Genomic DNA, 20,538 nt, shown 5'->3' with positions numbered 1-20,538 from the left:
CCAGGCTGGGGCCACGGCCGAAAAGGCCCTGGCTCTGGTCGAGGCAAGTCTGATCTCTCTGGGGCCTGGAATCTTTAGGATGTTGTTATTTGCAGACCGTAAGGTCCTCCGTGGGGCAGGGCATACCAAGAAAGGCAGTCCCGTAGGTACGAGGGTCCTAGGCTGTATAGGGCTTTAAAGGTTAAAACCAGCACCTGATCCTGTACTCCACCTGGTATAGCACTGGGGGAATGTGATCCCGTGGCGAGGACCCCGTAAGGAGTCTCGCAGTGGCATTCTGCACCTGCTGGAGTTTCTGGGTCAGTTTCAAGGGCAGCCCCACATAGAGTGGGTTACAATAATCAAGCCTGGAGGTGACTGTCGCATGGATCACAGTGGCGAGTTTGGGGCGAGAGAGGTAAGGGACCAACTGCTTAGCTTGGCAGAGATGAAAAAATGCCGCCTTTGTTATAGCTTTAATTTGCGCCTCCATAGAAAGGGAGGTGTCAAAGATTACACCCAAACTCCTGACGGAAGGCGCCAGCAGTAATTGCCCCCCTGCAAGGGATGGGAGTTGGCCTCCCCAACCCCATATCGTCTCAACCCAGCCAAAGGACCTCTGTCTTCGAAGGATTTAACTTCAACCGGCTCCCACGTAACCATCCAGCTGGTTGAAATAGCTTCCTTTTCTCTTCTGGATGTGCTCTCAGCCCATTTCCCCTGGAAGACCTATTATTATTATTATTATTATTATTATTATTATTATTATTATTATGTCACATGTTTGTGGTGAGAGAGTTTACCTGCTTTAACAAATCTTATGAGAATGTGGAGGGGAATATAAATTTAAAATGCAGCACATAGTTAAATTATGGGACTCACTTCCACAGGGGGCAGTGATGGCTTACCAACTTTAAAAGAAGATTAGACAAATACATGGAGGATAAGGCTATCAATGGCTGCTAGCCACAGTGACTATGCTATTCTTATGTTCTTAAAAGAGGGTAATCGTCAAAACACCTAAGAAATAATCTTCCCTGGAGCAGTTAACTTCACATACTCTGTATCTCCTTTTGCAGAAATCGGTGTTTCTGGGTCACGTTGCAGACCTGGGGTTCCTTCTAACGAAGCCCCAGAACAGCAGCCAAAGCCGCTTCTGCACTGCAATGAGGATGTAGTTGAGTGTGTGAGAGGCACATGCACCAGTTTGCTTCAAGCATCAGGATCTGTGACTCATCCCAGTGCAGGCTCGAGAAGTGTGTTTGTGTGTGATAGAGAGAGGCAGGGAAGGTTGTTTACCAGGAAAGGATGATTTTCTGTGTCCTCTAGATGCTGTTAGGGAAAGAATTGTCTGCTGTTTGTTGTTGAAGCTACTTGGTGTCAATGGCCAGGACAGATCCCCGTCTTTCTCTTTTTGCTGATTAAGAGCTTAGTGACTAAAACAGCCACATGGATGCTGTGAGATGGGTAGAGGTGGTGCCTGTCCTATTGTGTGTGTATGGTTGGTTTTTTTTTAAAAAAAAGACTATAGGTAAAGGTAAAGGGACACCTGACCATTAAGTCCAGTTACGGACGACTCTGGGGTTGCGGCACTCATCTCGCTTTACTGGCCGAGGGAGCCGGCGTTTGTCTGCAGACAAGTTTTTTCAGGTCATGTGGCCAGCATGACTAAGCCACTTCTGGCGAACCAGAGCAGTGCACGGAAATGCCGTTTACCTTCCCACCAGAGCGGTACCTATTTATCTACTTACACTTTGACATGCTTTCGAACTGCTAGATAGGCAGGAGCAGGGACTGAGCAACAGGAGCTCACCCCGTTGCGGGGATTCGAACCGCCGACCTTCTGATCGGCAAGCCTTAGGCTCTGTGGTTTAGACCACAGCGCTACCCATGTCCCAAAAGAATATAACTTTGCTGCAAAAAAAGGCTGATGCTTAGTATCTTTTTGGGAGTGCTATTGCTTTCCTAATCTGCAGCTGAGAGACATTCTGGGTTCACAGAATGTGTAAGAGGAAAGTGACATCTTTCATGCCATTCTGTTAATGTGTGGGATTCAGTACTGTAACAAAGTTGATCCTGTTGCTTGCCCATGACTGCCCTGCAGCAAATCTGCCCCAGGAGATTCCTGTCTGTGATGGGTCTTGTGGAAAGTGCACCAGATTGGTGAAAATGAGCTGAAAAGTTGCAGTGCCACCAAATCTAAAACCAGTAGCAATTGCGTAGAAAAAGAGGAAGAATGAGAAGAAGGGTGGTGAAGAGGAGCAGACCAGGCATCTGGTAGTGTGAAGGCAGAAAAAAGTGTGGTGGTTTGATTGTTGTTGATTTATAAATCACTTTCTCAACACAATTTACACATAAGATAATTAAAAACAGTTAAAAACACAAATACAAATTCAGCAATACATTTGAGATGAGACTAAAAACCTAACAAGTGGGACAGTTGTAGCAAAGACCCATTTATACAGCTGGGAATGCCCTGTTGGAACAAAAAAACATATTCTGTTGTTTCCGGAAAGTACGGATAGTGGGCACCTGTTGTTTCTTGAGAGGAATGGTGTTCCTGAAAATAGAGGCAGCTACAATGAAAGCCCTGCTGGCTTCTAAGATCTTTGGAACTTGCAGGAGAAATTCTCCTACAGATATATTTTGCATCACACATACACCCCAATGCAAATATTTACCTACTCATTTGTGGCTAGGGTGTCAGACTCGGACCTGGGAAACCCTACTCAGCTATGAAGCCTGCTGGGTGTGTCCTTGGGGGCCAGTCACTGCCTCTCATCCTAACCTCCCTCATAGGGTTGTTGTGTGTGGATTAAATGAGGAAGGGGAGAACCATGCACACCACCTCTAGCTCCTTGGAGAAAAAGGGGAGGGATATCAGTGCAATAATTAAAGTTACCCTTTCCTGCTTGTGATCCTTGGCAACTGGTATTCAGGGGAATGGTGGTAGATCTTTCCTGCTTTGGTGTGGTGACACGTGAGCATCGGAAACAAGTTTTCAAAAGAACACCGCTGCACTCTCATGGCCTCATGTGCCCTCCTCTTCCCCCTGCCGTCCACATCCCACATAGTGTTCATTCAGACGCTGAGCAACTTGTTCTTCTAATTCGCAGCTGGGCCGGCCTTTCGTTAATAGGAAAATGAGTTATTTTGCTTTGTGCTGTGATTCTGGCAGGGTTTATATTTCATACTTTGCTCAGCGCGAGCACTTCTGTCAATACTACCCGTGACCTTTCTCTTTCTGGCATGACATTAATCCCTTGCTTTGTCTCTCTCTCTCTCTCTTTCCCTCCCTCACTTCTCACCCTCCTCCCATCTGATGTGCCTTACAGCCGCAGTTACTCTGGGGGGAGAGCTTTGGTTCTTTGTTGACATTTATAGCAGCAAATAAAAATAGGGCCGAAAGGCAGCTGCAGCGAGCAAAGCGGCTTTGGGCACGAGGTGAAGTTGTTTTTTCAGAAGCAGGGTTCAGGGCCTCTGTGGAGTGTTCAGAAGGGTAAAAAAATATATCCAGAGGCCTGTGTCTACAGAGTCAGTGAGCTTAACAAAAGATACAAGATAAAGAGCTGCGTTTGTAGCTTTGCTTCTTTGTGACTGATTTTCAGGTTTACTAGCTATGCAGCTAAATGCTTGTAAATGGACACACCCATGGCGAGTTAGGAGCCTTCTCCAGGCAACCAGTCAGAGGAACATATATTAACTGGAAGGGAACTGTGTCCTGTTTTACCACCTTGCCCCTCCCCCACTGCTGCTGTGTCCCGTCTGCCCCACCACTTCTGCTGCTGCCAGAATGTCCCCTGCTCCCCCAAATTCCTCAAGGCCTTGTCGCTCACCTTTTCTGCCTCTGGGGCATGGAAGATGAGCAGTAACACCACCCACCAGAAGTGAGATGAGGGCTCAGTACTGCTAGTATTTGCCCTGGTAGGCAGAACCCAGAAACTGTTAGTAAAGGGGGTGAATCAGAATGTGTGGTCCAAAGAAGCTAGAAAATCTCCTCCACTGAGGCTCTCCAGGACAGTCCTGAGAGTCTCTGTGTGGAAGCACCACTTTCTGAAAAACCACCCACTTCAGTCCAAAGTGGTGCACCAGTCTCTCGATTTAGGGGGCAACTGATGAGCAACATTGAGTAGCAGCCAGAGCAAATCTGAGACAGTGCAACAGTATTTATTGTGTGGCTCTCCAAAAGAGGATAGTAGTATTTCATGTGCTTAGACAGAAATCCTTCAAGGTCCCAGTATCTGTAATCGGGTGACAGAACCTGCAGCCTTCTCCAGGCAAAACATGTTGCCCTGCTTCTTGGACCACTGCCCATTTTATTTTCAAACTTAAAAGAAGGAACACTCAAGATGTTTCAATGCTATGCCAGGATACTGAAATGAAAACTGATTTGTTCTGCAGCTTCTCTGGGGTAGTTGATGAGGATGAGCCATTCTTGGTTTGTATGCTTGCTAAAGGAAAAGCCATGATTTTCAGGACAGCGATTCTGAAGTTTTTAGATGCTTGGAAGACACACAGCTGTGCTGACCACTGTAGTCCATGTGTTGACAAACTTGAAGCTGGATTACTGCAAAGCACTCTGTGTGTGGCTGCCCTTGGGCCAGGTTCAGAAACTCCAGCTGATGCAGAAGGCAGCAGCCAAACTGCTGGCGGGGGCATCTGACCAACAACCAGGGGCACCATCATAGGCACTGGTTGCCCATCTACTACCAAGCCAGGTTTGAGGTCCTTGTATTACACTTAAAAGCCCTGAACAGCATATCCTCACAATACATTGGGGACTGCCTGAATCCTTATATCCCAGCTCAGTCACTGAGATCATCTGCAGGAATGTCACTAATGCTTCAAGTTGGCAAGGCTCATCAGATAACAACAAGAAATAGTGTCTTTTGTATCATTGACCCATTCCTGCAGAACACCTTGCCAACAGAGATGCAGAAGGCACTTTCCGTTTCAACTTTTAAATGCCTGCTGAAAACTTTTCTGTTCTGTCAGGCTTATGCAAGCAATCAATAATACATTTTCCCACAACAGTTAGCTGTTTTCTGATTTCAACTTTTTATATGCTTCTTATTGCATGAGTTTATGTACAGTTGTTGCAAACCACCCTGATACATATTTTTGATGAAAAGTGATATATAAATATTTTTATAAATAAATATATTCTCTACTTCTAGGTCCTGCTCTGCTCCTCACCAGTGACAACATCAAACAGCAACTTGGTTCTGCAGCTTTGGACAGGTAACTCCTGCGTTGTCTCTTTAGTGTTGTGGACACCTGGGCATTTGGATAGCCCTAGCAGTCTGTCTCTTGGTGGTTTATTTTTGGTATTCTTATGTGGGTGGAATGGGCATTTTATAGTTCTAGGTAATTTTTGTACATGATTTTTGGGTGATTTAAAAATAATAATAATTTTGTTTTAATGTGGTTTTTCTCCCCTCATTATATTTAGTATGCTGTTGTCCCAACAATGCAAAATGATACATAAAATTGATTTGAACTCCATTATCCTGCCTCACAAGGATGTTGTGTGAATAAAACAAGGTGGACCCCACCAACACAGTATACATCAGCTGAAGTGCAAACGGGATTTTAAAAATGAAAACAAACCCTAACTGCACAAGTTTAGGATTCTCCAGTCTGGGATTGGCAGGGAGTTTGAATATTTTAAGCTGCTATTAAACTGAGAAAAGAAAAGGGGAGGGGGAAACTCCCTTAATTTCCTGTTGGTTCATTTTTCGCTCATCAAGCCCCTGAAATATCAGGCAGCTGTCAGGTTAATTAGCCCTGCTTTTGAAGGCGTTGGATGTTTTTGCCTCCTTTTCTGAAAAGTTGTCATGAAATGTCTGATTAACGGCTGGCATCTGCATATCCTGTGTCTATTGACACAAAGTTCCTGGGTGGAATGGAAAGAAGGCAGAACCCACACAAATAGGAAGTGAGCTGGGGAAACCCTCTGCTGAAGGGGATGGGTTGTGCTAAGGTGGAAGATTTGGATCCTGAGGTTAAGAGGATGAATAGCATTGGGCCATATAGAGTGTATAAAGGAAGCTTTCTGATAAAGCCAAATTACGTATTCAGAGCAGACTCATTGAAATCAATTGACATGACTTACTTTGGCCCATTCACTTAAGTAGATCTGCTCTTAAGAGGGCTTAGTTGAGAATGAAGAATACAGTCGAGAGCAGATGTCCAAATGATACAGTGCAGTGCTGTGATTCCTGCTCATTCTGATGCAGAATTCCCCCCCACCACCACTACCCCTCTCTATTCTGAAAGAGCTGCTTTTAACGGGAGAGGGGGCAACTCACATATCCCAAGGGATAGGCTATGAAACAGGGGAGCTGCATTTACATTACTGTTCCTCCTGCACAGCCTCCATTTATTTCAGCAGGGATCGTGCAGGAGAAGTTACTGATAGTGGTGCCCCCAGGGTGGGACTTTGAGGCAGATGTCCTGGGTCCCTCTCAGCAGAATGGACAAGGGAGGGGGCAAAATGCAGCAGGCTTTATCACTTGCAGGGTGTGAAAAACTGGTGTGCCAAATCTCCAATTCCTCCACCTGCCCATTGACCAGCTCTGACAGGTGGGCAAGAACATCCTCATCCCCCAGTCAGTTACCTAATGGGATAATGACGTCAGGGGACACATATAAAAGTTCAAAGGGTTCCCTGTAACCACTGATTGACCGTTGCAGCAATCTTCTTTTGAATTTGTGCTTTCAGCACCAATCAGCTGATCAGTGCTTATAGGGAACCCCTTTGAAGTGAGACAGGTGCAGGGAACTGAGCCAGTGTGTGTGCTCCAGGTGCTCAAGGCATGAAGCTGAGGACAGATGAGAACCTGTTGACTTCATGGCCCGCTTGTGGGCTTCCTGGACAGCAATATAGCAGGCTGCTGCAGGAAGGAGGATGCTGGACCAGATGGACATTTTGTCCCATTCTTTTGTCCCAGAATCCCAGCATCCTGCCATTCCCCACCCCTGCTACATGCAAAGAGCCTGCTGGGTCAATTCAGGGACCTGTCCAGCCCAACATCCTGTTCTCAAAGTGGTCAACTAGATGCCTGTGGGGAAACCTTATGAGGACTCCCAGGGTCAGGGGGTGGTGCAAGGCAGGTGGAAGAAGGCCTTGCCCCCACCCCCTGACCCTGAGAGTCCTCGTAAGGAAGCTGTGCCTGGAAGAAGAACTGTGAGGGGGGAGACTTCATCAGGCAAGGCCCTCTTCCACCTGCCTAGCCCCACCCTCCAGTCTCTGCTTCTCAATTTGTATTGTATTATTTTATGCACTGTAGCTAGCTGCTGTTTTATTGATTGTAGTTTAGAAATTATTTATTGTAATTGTTAAGAGTAGATTTCTGTTTAATTTTTATATGCTGATATTTAATATTATTCTATATTATTCTAATGATGGTTGAATGTTACTTTATTTGATGTAGGTTGTTCATTTTAAAGTTTTATTATCACATTTTTTGTATTGCATTGGATTGTTACAAGGTGTACATTCTTTGTTTTTTTTAGCTTGTAAACCGCCTTGGCTATTGTAAGATAGAAAGACGGTATACAAATTAAAAGTGATGGAGGAGCAGAAGAGCACTCAACCCCACCCCCATTGTTTCCAGCAGCCGGTATTCCACTACCTCTAACTGTGGAGGTAGAGCACAGCCACCCTGGCTAGTAGCCATTGCCATTGCTCTTCTCCCCTGCTGCCCCCACAATCATGGGTTCTGACTGATGCTTCAAGACCAAGGCCTTTGGATACAAAGAGCCCCCTCATACCAGTTCTTCCTCTTTGTGTCTCTCCCCTCTTCAGCATCCACGAGTACCGCTTGTCCAGTTGGCTGGGCCAGCAGGAGGACATGCACCGCATCGTGCTCTACCAGTCTGACAGCACTCTCACGCCTTGGACTCAGCGCTGCATCCGGCAGGCCGACTGCATCTTGATTGTGGGCCTGGGGGAACAGGAGCCGACGGTTGGAGAGGTGAGGCTTTCCCAAACCTCTGCCTTCTACCATGTCATCCTTGTTGTTGTTCAGTCGTTCAGTCGTGTCCGACTCTTCGTGACCCCATGGACCAGAGCACGCCAGGCACGCCTATCATTCACTGCCTCCCGCAGTTTGGCCAAACTCATGTTAGTAGCTTCGAGAACACTGTCCAACCATCTCATCCTCTGTCGTCCCCTTCTCCTCGTTCCCTCCATCTTTCCCAACATCAGGGTCTTTTCCAGGGAGTCTTCTCTTCTCATGAGGTGGCCAAAGTACTGGAGCCTCAGCCTCAGGATCTGTCCTTCCAGTGAGCACTCAGGGCCGATTTCCTTGAGAATGGATAGGTTTGATCTTCTTGCAGTCCATGGGACTCTCAAGAGTCTCCTCCAGCACCATAATTCAAAAGCATCAATTCTTCGGCGATCAGCCTTCTTGACGGTCCAGCTCTCACTTCCGTACATTACTACTGGGAAAACCATAGCTTTAACTATACGGACCTTTGTTGGCAAGGTGATGTCTTTGCTTTTTAAGATGCTGTCTAGGTTTGTCATTGCTTTTCTCCCAAGAAGCAGGCGTCTTCTAATTTCGTGACTGCTGTCACCATCTGCAGTGATCATGGAACCCAAGAAAGTGAAATCTCTCACTGCCTCCATTTCTTCCCCTTCTATTTGCCAGGAGGTGATGGGACCAGTGGCCATGATCTTAGTTTTTTTGATGTTGAGCTTCAGACCATATTTTGCGCTTTCCTCTTTCACCCTCATTAAAAGGTTCTTCAATTCCTCCTCACTTTCTGCCATCAAGGTTGTATCATCAGCATATCTGAGGTTGTTGATATTTTTTCCGGCAATCTTAATTCCGGTTTGGGATTCATCCAGCCCAGCCTTTCGCATGATAAATTCTGCATATAAGTTAAATAAGCAGGGAGACAATATACAGCCTTGTCGTACTCCTTTCCCAATTTTGAACCAATCAGTTATTCCATATCCAGTTCTAACTGTAGCTTCTTGTCCCAAATAGAGATTTCTCAGGAGACAGATGAGGTGATCCGGCACTCCCATTTCTTTAAGAACTTTCCATAGTTTGCTGTGGTCGACACAGTCAAATGCTTTTGCGTAGTCAATGAAGCAGAAGTAGATGTTTTTCTGGAACTCTCTAGCTTTCTCCATAGTCCAGCGCATGTTTGCAATTTGGTCTCTGGTTCCTCTGCCCCTTCGAAATCCAGCTTGCACTTCTGGGAGTTCTCGGTCCACGTACTGCTTAAGCCTGCCTTGTAGAATTTTAAGCATAACCTTGCTAGCGTGTGAAATGAGTGCAATTGTGCGGTAGTTAGAGCATTCTTTGGCACTGCCCTTCTTTGGAATTGGGATGTAAACTGATCTTCTCCAATCCTCTGGCCACTGCTGAGTTTTCCAAACTTGTTGGCATATTGAGTGTAGCACCTTAACAGCATCATCTTTTAGGATTTTAAATAGTTCAGCTGGAATATCATCACTTCCACTGGCCTTGTTGTTAGCAAGGCTTTCTAAGGCCCATTTGACTTCACTCTCCAGGATGTCTGGCTCAAGGTCAGCAACCACACTACCTGGGGTGTATGAGACCTCTATATCTTTCTGGTATAGTTCCTCTGTGTATTCTTGCCACCTCTTCTTGATGTCTTCTGCTTCTGTTAGGTCCTTTCCACTTTTGTCCTTAATTGTGGTAATCTTTGTACGAAATGTTCCTTTCATATCTCCAATTTTCTTGAACAGATCTCTGGTTTTTCCCATTCTGTTATTTTCCTCTATTTCTTTGCATTGCTCGTTTAGAAAGGCCCTCTTGTCTCTCCTTGCTATTCTTTGGAAATCTGCATTCAATTTCCTGTATCTTTCACTATCTCCCTCGCATTTTGCTTGCCTTCTCTCCCCCGCTATTTTTAAGGCCTCATTGGACAGCCACTTTGCTTTCTTGCATTTCTTTTTCATTGGGATGGTTTTCGTTGCTGCCTTCTGTATAATGTTACGAGCCTCCATCCACAGTTCTTCAGGCACTCTATCCACCAAATCTAAGTCCTTAAACCTGTTTTTCACTTCAACTGTGTATTCATAAGGAATTTGATTTAGATTGTATCTTACTGGCCCAGTGGTTTTTCCTACTTTCTTCAGTTTAAGCTGGAATTTTGCTATAAGAAGCTGATGATCAGAGCCACAGTCAGCTCCAGGTCTTGTTTTTGCTGAGTGTATAGAGCTTCTCCATCTTTGGCTGCAGAGAATATAATCAATCTGATTTCGATGTCGCCCATCTGGTGATGTCCATGTGTAGAGTCGTCTCTTGTGTTGTTGGAAAAGAGTGTTTGTGATGACCAGCTTGTTCTCCTGACAGAACTCTATTAGCCTTTGCCCTGCTTCATTTTGAACTCCAAGGCCAAACTTGCCAGTTGTTCCTTTTATCTCTTGACTCCCTACTTTAGCATTCCAATCCCCTATAATGAGAAGAACATCCTTCTTTGGTGTCATTTCTATAAGGTGTTGTAAGTCTTCATAGAATTGGTCAATTTCAGTTTCTTCAGCACTGGAAGTTGGTGCATAAACTTGGATTACTGTGATGTTAAAAGGACTGCCTTGGATTCGTATCGAGATCAATCTATCATTTTTGAAATTGCATCCCAGTACAGCTTTCGCCACTCTTTTGTTGACTATGAGGGCCACTCCATTTCTTTTACGGGATTCCTGCCCGCAGTAGTAGATATGATAGTCATCTGAACTGAATTCGCCCATTCCCGTCCATTTTAGTTCACTGATGCCTAGGATGTCAATGTTTATTCTTGCCATCTCATTTTTGACCACATCCAGCTTACCAAGGTTCATGGTTCTTACATTCCAGGTTCCTATGCAATACTTTTCTTTACAGCATTGGACTTTCCTTTCGCTTCCAGGCATATCCGCAACTGAGTGTCCTTTCGGCTTTGGCCCAGCCGCTTCATCAGCTTTGGATCTACTTGTACTTGTCCTCCGCTCTTCCCCAGTAGCATGTTGGACGCCTTCCGACCTGAGGGGCTCATCTTCCAGCGTCATATCTTTTATATGCCTGTTGTCTTTGTCCATGGAGTTTTCTTGGCAGGGATACTGGAGTGGGTTGCCAGTTCCTCCTCCAGGTGGATCACGTTTGGTCCAAACTCTCCACTATGACCTGTCCATCTTGGGTGGCCCTGCACGGCATAGCTCATAGCTTCCCTGAGTAATTCAAGCCCCTTCGCCACGACAAGGCAGTGATCCATGAAGGGGCATGTCATCCTACTTGGCTCAGTATTTTCTACTCTGACTTGCAGCAACTGTCTAGGCTTCAGGCAGAGGCTCTTACCAGCCCTTCCTGGAGATGCCAGGAATTGTACCTAGGACCTCTTCCATGCAAAGCAGATGCAGTACCACTGAGATACTGCCCTTCCTCTAAGATTCTATTCATAATTATTTTGAATAATAGAGCAGTTTTGTAACTGCCTTAATATTGAGCCAGACCATTGATCCTTGGCAGTGACTCACCAAGTTTTCAGACCGCCCCCCCCCCCCCTAACTGCACATGTCAGAGATTGAGCCCTGGTCTGCCACAGAGCTGTGCTGTGCCCTCACCCAATATGGTATATTGCGCATCTGGAACCTCTAGCCTGCCTTGCAAACCACCATTGTATCTTGCAAATCTGTGGATATGCTCTAGCCTGTCTGCAAACTAGCTGCACAACATACTGAAATGTCATCCGTCCTGCATTCTATACCACTTAGTAAATGAAATCACGTACAGTATACAGACGTCTGAGAAGGAGGATTTAAGAGAGCAGCTTTCTGGTTGTGGGCTGCTTTCTGCGTCAGCTGCAGCCTGCTTAGCCCCACTATGCAAGCAAGTCAACTTTCTGCCTGCTGGAGCTTATCAACTCTTGTGCTGAGGGTTGGCACTCCCGATTAAACTGCAGGCACCGGATTTACCAGGATGAGATTCAGGCCATGTAAGCTGCTTTTGTGTTGGATTCTGAGGTCTGCTGCTTTTCTCTCTCCTTTCTTCTGTTCTGATTATGGCAGAACCTGGCAAAATGCATTCACAAGCCTGTTCTTAGGACTGCACCACAAACACCTTCCTCATAGTGACATCCCTGTGCTTTCCAGTGTTGCACGATGTGACCATCTGAACTCAAGATGCACACTCTTTCTTATGCAAAATGTAGGAAAACAAAATAAAAATCCCACACCAGTGTCTCATTCATCCAGCATAGCTAGGGTGCTTGGGAAGGATGGTGAAAATGATTGAAATGCCCTGGAGCTTCTTATTTATAGCGACAAGATAATAAATAGGCTGTGAGATACAGAAGTTATCAACACCCAGATATGTTATTTGCTCCCTGGGGTGATTTTCTTGCCTCTCCCTTTCTTATGACTATTATGATCATTGCTTATTATTACAGTTTCTTACTTCCTCTTCACCCTAAGATCCCAGGGCAGGTTACAATTTAAAATACAACATTAATATTAAAATATTAATATTGTGTAATATTATAACACAGTTTAAAATAACTGAAAGTAGGCTAACTAGTACCCCTCCAATTTTTTTTATGGTCATGCAAATTCAGTGCACCTGCACTTGAACATAAAGACCCCTGGTGGATCAGGCTAGTGCAGGGGTCAACAGACTTTTTCAGCAGGGGTCTGGTCCACTGTCCCTCAGAACTTGTGGGGGGCCAGACTATATTTTGGAAAAACAAACAAACAAACAAATTCCTATGCCCCCTTTTAAATAAAAGGACGCATTCTACTCATGTAAAAACACACTGTTTCCTAGACTGTCCATGGGCCAGATTGAGAAGGCAATTGGGCTGCATCCGGCCCCCAGGCCTTAGTTTGCCTACCCATGGACTAGTGGCCCATCTAATGCAGCATCCTGTTCTCGTTGTTGCTAATCAGATGTCTCTTCTAGGAACAACCCTGTGAGGCAGGTTAGGCAGAGAGTTGATGATTAGCCCAAGATCACCCAGTGAACTTCGTGGCAAAGGGGGGATTTAAACCTGGGCCTCACAGGTTCTAGTCCTGACAATATAACCACCACATCACCGAGGTCCATTAATTACATGGGGTCTACTCTGAGAAGAACACAGTTGGATACACACCTATATTTTTATCCTTGCATTCCCCCCCCCCCAATTCTTTTGCTGGTCATGGGGAAGTGAGGGAGGGAAGAAACCTTGTTCTAGGCACCCCAAACCACCCTTTGGCCCATGAGATTAACCAGTTGCTGCCCATCCATTTTCAAGCACGTGCTTTCTTTTCTTTTTTTAAAACAGAAACTGGTATTATTTAAAAGCTGATTCTATGGTAGTGCCGATTTCACTAGGAGAAATGTACCTTTGCTGTGTAGCACAGCATTTCCGAAGGTCATGCATCACTAACTATCCCCAGTGTGCCTGTTGCAGGCCAGTGGGCAGGAGCAGCCAACTAAATCCGTGTGCTAGCACATGAAGTGTGTCTGTGAGTGATGTGGGATGTTTGCTGCAGGACTGGGCCACTGGCAGCTGTGCTCACCTGGACAATCCTTTTCTATTGTTGTTCTAGCTGGAGCGGATGCTGGAGAATACGGCTGTCCGAGCCCAGAAGCAGCTGATCCTACTTCACAGGGAGGATGGCCCCCTTCCCTCCCGGACTGTGGAATGGCTCAACATGCGTAGCTGGTGTTCAGCCCACCTCCATCTTCGCTGCCCTCGGCGGGTTTTCTCCCGGCGGAGCCTCCCCAAGCTGGTAGGTAGCTTCATGGGGGGGGGGGAAATCCCCTGTTCAACTGGAGGCTGGTTTAGCTCCTGCCTGTTTCCCTTCTTACAACCAATCAGGGTGTAGCTCTTCCTGTCATTGGCTCTAGCATCACTTACTGTTGATCTCCTTACCTTCAGCCCTACTGTTCACAGTGGTCACCAGTCAGCACTGCCCTGTTCCATTGCTAAGTCACTATTGGTGGCTACTACACCCATTTCATTTGACCGTCTGCCAACAATATTTCTCAGAACCCCAGCAGTTGGTGTGTGCTTAACCCATGAGACCTGGATTTTTATTTTTATTATATTTATATCCCACCTTTTCCTACCAAGAAGCTTAAGGTGGTGTATTTGGGTTATCCACCTCTCACTTTATCCTCACGACAACCCTGTGAGATCAGTTAGGCAGCCAGACACTAAATGACCCAAGGACAACCCAGTGGTTGAATGGGAAATGGAACACTAGGTCTTAGTCCAACACTCTTAGCTGATAACAGAATTCTGGCTCAATTTTTCAACCCAAAGCATCATCTAACATGCTTTAAGACTTCTGGTTAGCTGTTCTGATACACAACAACTTTTGCCCAAGAGGGAAATTCTGAAAGCCTCCATCCTGTTTTCCAATGACTCCTAAGATCGGCTGTCATATAGGCAAGCAGTGTGGGAAAGTGCAGCCACAAGCTACAAGCCACAATGGCTGCTTCTGCTAAGAACATAAATCAGCCCAATGGCTCATGTTCAACATCCTCTTCTCGCAATGACTAATCAGGCGCCTTAGTGGAAAGCCTGCAAATGGAACCTGAGCACAGCAGCACTCTCTCCTCCAGAAGTTTCTAGCAGCTGGTATTAAAAAGCATACTGCCTGGGGTGTTAGGGGACATGTAGTTCCTCTTGTGGGGGACATGTTGTGCTCCTTCTGGGGTAGTTTGTCCACCTGCCCCCCCCCCCCGCACACAATTCTCACCTGTAGCTCCTCGAAGCTGTCAGCATGCAACAGTGGCCATGTCCCAGTGAATGGCTTTGGCTGGCCAGCCAAATCAGGTGAGGGTAGCCGATGGGTCTCAAAGCCTCAGTGAGTTAGGGACTTTTCCTGCATGCAAAGACAGGATCCGGTGGATTGAGTAGACAAGACCAAGAGTGGGTCCAACGGTCAAGAAGGAGTTTCTGCATGTGCTGCTGTAGAGCAGTGTTTCCCAACCAGAGGCCATATGTCCCTACCCCCCCAAAAAAATATTCCAAGGGGGCCACAGGTGAAAATCACGTAAAAGAGGGAGCCATAATACAAGGCTAGGGGGGCACAGAGGGGCGTGAGAAATGAAGAAAACATACTTAAAAAAAAAAAGAATCCTGATTGCCTGGCTATCAGTCGGACCAATCACAAGCGGGTAAGGGGGCAGCCCACGAGGGGCCTAATGCTCCTTTTTGCCACATGTGTTTTCTTGGAGCAGTCCTGGTTTGTTTCCAGCGGGAGAGGGTGATTGCTGAGGCTCCCATTTTGACCTGTAGAGCTTGCGATGCAGAACCTCAAGGTCAGGTAACTGCGGTAGTGGGCTGGCAATGGGTAGGGCTGGGTGAGTTGGAGCTGCTTGTTGCTGCCGCCAGTGCTGGGCCTGACTCTGCAAGACGCAGGGGGCAATCCACCCCAGCGCCTAGCAGAGCAGGGCTTTGGATGTTGCTGAGGGGCGCAGGGCCTGTTGGCAGCGTTGGCTCAGCTCTGCAAGGCACGGGGTGAAATCCACCCCAGCGCCTAGCCAAGCAGGGTCGTTTGGTGCTGCTCACTTGCATCTAGTAAATAACTGTCTACTCAGAAGAAAGCCACACTGAGTTTAGTGGGCCTTACTGCCTGGTAAGAGTATGTGGGACTATAGTGTTTTATCTAGGCAGCCAGGGTTCCTCCGGATGACAAGATCTTTTTGATCAGGTCAGTGAGGACCACTTGCTTTTTAAAATTCTCCCATATATACAGAAATCCTTGTGCACCTTTTGGACTGTATCTGTAGGTTTCCCCCTCTGTGTCAAATAACTGGGGTCAAATAAGTGTTTACTTTTTATAATACATGGAAGATGGATCTCCTTTGGGAGGTTGTGGAGTCTCCTTCCTTGGAGGTTTTTAAGCAGAGGTTGGATGGCCATCTGTCATGGATGCTTTAGCTGAGTTTCCTACATTGCAGGCAGTTGCACTAGAAAGATGACCCTTGGAATCCCTCCTAGCTCCATGATCCTATGTTTTTCTGCTTCAGCAATATTGCATCATGTTCCTATCATTTTATGTAATTGTATTTTGTGTAAATTATAAATGAAACATGTTCTGTTTACAAACAAAACATTTAAATAGCTTCCTTTCTACCGGTAGGATGGTGGGTATGGGCATAGCCATGATTTTTTTGGGGGGGGGCAGAACATTAGATTTGTTTTGATTTGTTTTGATTTTTACTTACTTGGGGGGCAGCTGCCCTTTGCCCACCCTTGGCTACGCCCATGGGGGGAGCCACAGGAAGGAAACAAAGTCGGAAGGGGGCCACGGTTGGGAAAAAGTTGGGAAACACTGCTGTAGAGGAAAGTGAATGGCGGATGGGACTCATCAACCTGGGAAGGTAGCCCATCTAGGAGAAGGAAGACTCTGATCCTAAACCTCCATTGCCTTGTGGGATATCTTCAGGTGAACAAAAGGCTAAGTGGAGACCCTAAAGTGATTGGATGGTGTCTTGTATGCCTCCTTCCAGCAACTCATGCAGCCAAGCTGGTGCCAAGCATATTGCTCTGCTTTCCTTTGGACTATACAAGCAAGGCCGAGGGGGCATTCTTGTTCATCTGGGCAGTCCAGGACATCTCTCTACACATTGCCCAGGCTTGTCCTCCAGAGAGGTCACTTCGATGCTGCTAATGTAGCAAAAACAACGTGAGAGGCAGCAGGTGCCGTGTTTCTCCAGTAGTTTGGTTTCACCCCCCAGGGGCACACTCCAATGTCTCTCAAGGCAGACGGATGCCAACAACAACTGCCTCCACCAGTAGAGGGAGAACATTGCTATCACGGCTAGTAGTCATTGTGGCTTGCCCACTGTCTGAGGCAGTATTCTTCTGAATACCAGCTGCTGGAAAGAACAAGCTGAGGGAGTTGCTGTTGCATTCATGTTTCCTGCTTGCAGGATTCCCATTGGGGCATCTGGTTGGCCACTGTGAGAACAGGATGCTGAACTAGATGGGCCATCTTTGGCCTGATCCATCAGCTACTTACTTAAGGTGGGCATCATAAGAGCAGACGAAGCTGCCTTATAACAGTGGAGACCATCTTCACTTTGGCCAGTATTGCCTGCTCTGACTGGCTGCTCTTCAGGGTCTTAAGCAGGTAAAAGCTCTTTCCTCTTCTTTTTGCTGGAGAAGGGAGGGACTGAATTTGGGACCTTCTGTATGCTAAGCATGTGCTTTGTCACCAAGCTCTGAGTGCTCTCTGGGGAAGCTTCCCCATATTATATGTTTGAGAGATGATGTTTGTGCACCTAGGTGCTTGCTTCTTTCTCTACAGACATTTGACAAAATGTATCCTTGTGGGGGGGTGTTGTTTTCTTCACTCTTCCTTCCTTCCACACCCACCCTAGGGTGGCCTTCTGTCATGTCAGGCAATTGCACAGTTTGAGCCAATCAGACCAAGCCTTGCACTCTCCCCACCCCGCTTCCCCCTGGCATCCTTGATGAGCTGTTTTATTTCCTGCTTAATTACTCAGAAGCGATTGACCCTCTTCTCCTGAATAACGTATAGTCCCCTTTGTATGCTTGTTAGCTGGCCTGATTATAGCAGTCAGAGAGAGAGAGAGAGAGAGAGAGAGAGAGAGAAAACCACTTATACATGCCATCTCCAACTCCTCAAAAGATTCCATCAACGGTATCTCTGAAAAAAGTTACATATCACTTGCCAGTGTACTGGAAGAAGCAAAGATCACCAGTGCTGAAGCAATGGTTCTTCAACATCAACTTTGTTATGTTGTTCGGATGCCTGATTATAGTCTTCCAAAGCAACTTCTCTGTTCCAAGCTTGAAAATGGAAAGCGTAATGCTGGTGATCAACAAGAGAGGTTTAAAGACTCTCTCAAGGCAAATCTAAAAAAAAAATGTTGTATAAACACCGACAACTGAGAAACACTAGCCTGAGAGTGCTCCAATTGGAGAATGGCCTTTACCAAAGGTGTCATGAACTTTGAAGATACTTGAACTTAGGACCAAAGGGAGAAACGTGCTAAGAGGAAGGCACGTTTGGCAAACCCTCACCAGGATCAACAGCCACCCTGAAACCTATGTCCCCACTGTGGAAGGACGTGTGGATCCAGAATTGGCCTCCACAGTCACTTATGGACTCACTGTTAAGACCGTGTTCTTGGAAGACAATCTTATTCGGCTACAAGTGATTGCCAAAGAAGAAGTGTAGGGATCAGTCTTCATGGCAAAAAATGTTGACAGTGTTATGTTCCTATGCTGTTGAGTTTAAAACCAATAAATATCAGGGGTTACTATGCAATATTTGTTCAGAGTAGATCTATTGAAATGAATTGATCCAAGTTAGCCATGCCTATTAATTTCAGTGGATCTGCTGTTAAGTAGGATGATCACTAGGTCCAAACCCTTGCTTTCATTCTATGTAGGTTCTGTCCTTTATTAACAGATGCAAAGAGAGCACTGAGAAGAACACAGAGAAATGATATATGATGTGCTTAGCATGGATTTTATATGACAGGTGTTAGTGATTAGGGTTATATATCCAGTGTAAGAGAATGGCAAATAGGCCAGGTGAAAAGTGCTGAATCTGCCAACTTTAACAAGCTATATTCGGATTCAATAAAAGAGTACAGTAATTCATTTTCAGTAAATCAGCATTATTGTATTGCTTATTTGGACAATTTTACTCATGAAACTGAAAAGTGTGTGTATGTGTGTGCCATAGGCCCTGAGTGTGTGGAAGAGGGCAGGGTGGGGGATTGGCAAAGGCAGGACAGAGAAGAGCAGTGGCCGACAGATGACTCTGGGAAGGATCTATTAGGCTTGGAAGGCCTCTGCCCAGGCTGGGATAGCCCAAGAAAGAGGGTCCTAGGTAAGGTCTTAGTATGTGGGGGGAATTTCCCTGGCTTCATCCCATCTCCCCATCAGTCCCTACAGTGTGAGGCACGGGCTTCATCTCTGGAGTTACCAGAGGCTGGTTTGGGCTCATCGTCTTTGCCTGTTGCCCCACCAGCTCTACCTCTGGAGTTAGCAGAAACCATGTCTAGTCCCGCCCTTCATGTGTGTGCATGTGTTTTACTCTTCCTGTCCCATCCAGCTCTGAGGAGGCAATAATGCCTCCCCTCTGTCAGCCAGGCCATGGAACTGCCAGCACAGGCATGGAATGGATGAGTCTGGTTCCTTCTTCTTGGAAAAGTGCTAGGTTGCTTGCCCAGTCTAAGGCTCAGAACCGCTGGCTCCGCTAAGTTGTGCCCCTCCCCTTTCCTTCATAACAGGGTTTCAGGGAGCATGCCATTGTGGGATCAAGGTCTTTCTTTGTGCCTTTGAACAGCGTTTCACCCATGTATCGCATCAACCTGAGCGTTAAGCATTTGAGTAGAAACCACACTCTGAGTTCAAGTTCTTCATTGGGGTCGAGCCAGGACAGTCCATGTGTGGAATTGTTACTGCTGGGTTTGGAGACAGAGGAAGGAGAGATTGAAAGCTTAGGAATGATGCAAGACAGGGTGCACAGCAGCAAAGACTGAGCTGTGAAGCATAGGTGCAAAATCTCATTTTGGCTGTAAGCCCAGTAGATACATTAGTTGAACTGCTCAATACATTTTTGGGATATGTCGCTAATAACCAGCCTGCATCACAGTAGCTGTTGCAAATATGACTTGCAGTGACATACATGGAGCACTTTGTATACTGTCAGTAAATGGGAGTGGCCATCGCTGAGTGTTGCAGCAAATGCTTTGCATTCCAGAGGTTCCAGGTTCAATCCCCAGCGTCTCCAAGTGGGACCACGGAAAGAACCCCCTGGATGAGACCCTGGGCAGCTGCCAGTCAATGTAGAAAATACTGAGCTAGATGGACCAATGTTCTGACTTGAGACAAAGCAGCTTCCTAGGTCCCTATTTAGAACCATGAGGACTAGAATACAGTATTACTTTATCTTTAGGCAGGGGACCACAGCTAAGTGCTTTGCATGGCAGAGTCTCAGGTTCAATTGCCAGTGCTATCTCCCAGTTAGGTTGAGAAAGATCCTCCCCTTTCCCCTGTGGTGTGTGTGTGACTGGCAGTTGCTTTCCAGTGTCTGAGAAGACAATTCTGGCCTAGAGGGATCCATTCTGACTAAGGCTGCTTTATATGTTCAAATGCAGTTGTGTAATGATAACGGGGGGGGGGGGACTGATTTCAAAGCTGGTTTCTCTGGGATGGGTTCATGTTAAAATTGGCATTGTGAATGATTCAACAAACATTTGGATTGCAGCCCAAATTAACAGAAAATGACACACTTTGTGGTGTTTGTGTTTAAGCAGTTGGGCAGTTCATTGCTTAGGCTGGCATAGAATTGTATAAGGTGGTGTCAGAGGCCCAAAAAGCACCATACATTTAAAGCACTGTGGTGCCACTTTAAATAACCATGGCTTCCCCCAAGGAATCCTGGGAGCTGTAGTTTGCAAAGGGTGCTGAGACTTGGTAGGAGAGCCCCTATCCCCCTCACAGAGCTACAATTACCAGGGTCCCCTGGGAAGAGGGATTGATTGTCAAATTACTCTGGGAATTGTGTCTTAACACTGAATACAACTCCATGTATTTGGGGGTTCATTTTTCTTTCTTTTG

General features: G+C 46.2%; 1 protein-coding gene across 5 annotated transcripts in view; it reads left to right on the top strand.

Annotated features, from left to right (window-relative positions):
• PNPLA7 (patatin like phospholipase domain containing 7) overlaps positions 1 to 20,538 on the top strand; it is a 99,114-nt gene that overhangs the window by 46,580 nt on the left and 31,996 nt on the right. For all 5 annotated transcript variants that reach the window (XM_033137613.1, XM_033137612.1, XM_033137610.1 and 2 more), the window contains 3 exons: positions 5,157 to 5,220; positions 7,790 to 7,958; positions 13,529 to 13,711. In XM_033137613.1, the coding sequence (XP_032993504.1) occupies positions 5,157 to 5,220; positions 7,790 to 7,958; positions 13,529 to 13,711 (416 nt within the window). The remainder of the gene's footprint in view (positions 1 to 5,156; positions 5,221 to 7,789; positions 7,959 to 13,528; positions 13,712 to 20,538) is intronic.

Source organism: Lacerta agilis, chromosome Z, assembly GCF_009819535.1.
Source record: "Lacerta agilis isolate rLacAgi1 chromosome Z, rLacAgi1.pri, whole genome shotgun sequence".
Classification (NCBI taxonomy): Eukaryota; Metazoa; Chordata; class Lepidosauria; order Squamata; family Lacertidae; genus Lacerta; species Lacerta agilis.
The sequence above is the reverse complement of the archived record's forward strand: the minus strand, read 5'-3'. Positions and strand labels throughout refer to the sequence as shown.